General features: G+C 44.2%; 1 protein-coding gene across 1 annotated transcript; it reads left to right on the top strand.

The window, feature by feature from the left end:
• Positions 1-553: 553 nt before the first annotated feature.
• F4822DRAFT_435510 (uncharacterized protein) lies at positions 554-1,089 on the top strand (the record flags this gene model as incomplete). Its single annotated transcript, XM_051462200.1, has 2 exons — positions 554-739; positions 829-1,089. 2 exons carry the CDS (start codon positions 554-556, stop codon positions 1,087-1,089), a joined length of 447 nt encoding a protein of 148 aa, XP_051308282.1.
• Positions 1,090-1,297: the final 208 nt, after the last annotated feature.

Genomic DNA, 1,297 nt, shown 5'->3' with positions numbered 1-1,297 from the left:
ATATAGCATACCAATATGCCCTCCTTTCCTTTATATGTTAATATGATCGCGCTGGTCGCTGGCAAACCTTGCGATTCCGGTGATCGTGTGGGTACTGAGCTTTAGCCGACTTGGGATCTTTTGTTGGTTTGTAACATGGTGTTGCCAGCGACCCTACGAGTCACTTGAGTCGCTGATCCAGCTTGCTCGTTAAAGCAATTCAGAACCAATGACAACACCAATCAAAGATTCCATTGTGGAAACTGGGCAGACCCTTTCGGCATATGGGACAAGTACGTGAAGTTTTGACCCATTTGATGATGCATTTTTTGTGAAATCAGTGTTTACATGGCAAATCGATGACCGTTGCGCCAATCTCTATTTCTTTGAGGCAAATAGGGCAATCAGGTCGGGGTCCTGTTATCGCCTTGTCTAGCCTTATTTGTGGGGGATTGGCGGTTATTCCAATTACCTCCAGACGTATACCGTGCTCGAAGATATATTGAGCCCGAAGAGGTAAGCGGATTATGAGGTTAACATAGACACGCTGCAGCCATGTGCGTCTGCTCACTTTATGGTCCCATTCGGACGTAACGAGAACTTAGTTGGACGCGAATCTATCCTACAGCAGCTCCTCGAACGAATCCCCCCAAGCACCAAAAAAGATGACTGCCAGCAGACGGCCCTCGAAGGTCTCGGCTCGAAGGTCTCGGAGGCATCGGCAAGACCCAGATCGCCCTCGAGACCGCCTACCAAGTCCGTGACAAACATCCTGATTACTCCGTCTTCTGGGTTCCGGCTGTCGATGCCACCAGTTTTGAAAATGCTTATCGTGACATCGGCTATTAGCTTGGGGTAAAAGGAATTGAAGATGATAAGGCAGATGCCAAGATGTTCGTCAAGGCTGCCCTCAGTCACAAGAGCGCCGGCAGCTGGCTCTTGGTTATCGATAATGCCGATGATCTCAAGTTATTTGCCGATGCAACACTTTCAGATTATCTCCTATTTAATTGGAACGGCTCTATCCTTTTCACGACTAGGAATTATTCCATAGTTTCAAACCTTGATATATCATTTGAGGGTTTGATAAATATTGGAGAAATGAGCTAAGAAGAATTATTTGAAATATTGAAGAAATATATGAAATAAAAAAGCCAATGGCATGATAAGAAAAGCACGATAGAGTTGTTAGATTTGTTAACGGATCTTCCTCTGGCTATTAGGTAGGCATCCGCTTACATGTTCGAAAATGGAATATTAATGATTAAATACTTATATTATTGTCAATTGAGTGATAAGGATATGGTTGAGTTGTTAA

Source organism: Hypoxylon trugodes (assembly GCF_022578975.1).
Source record: "Hypoxylon trugodes strain CBS 135444 unplaced genomic scaffold F4822scaffold_46, whole genome shotgun sequence".
NCBI lineage: Eukaryota > Fungi > Ascomycota > Sordariomycetes > Xylariales > Hypoxylaceae > Hypoxylon > Hypoxylon trugodes.
This window is presented reverse-complemented; position numbering and strand designations above follow the sequence as displayed.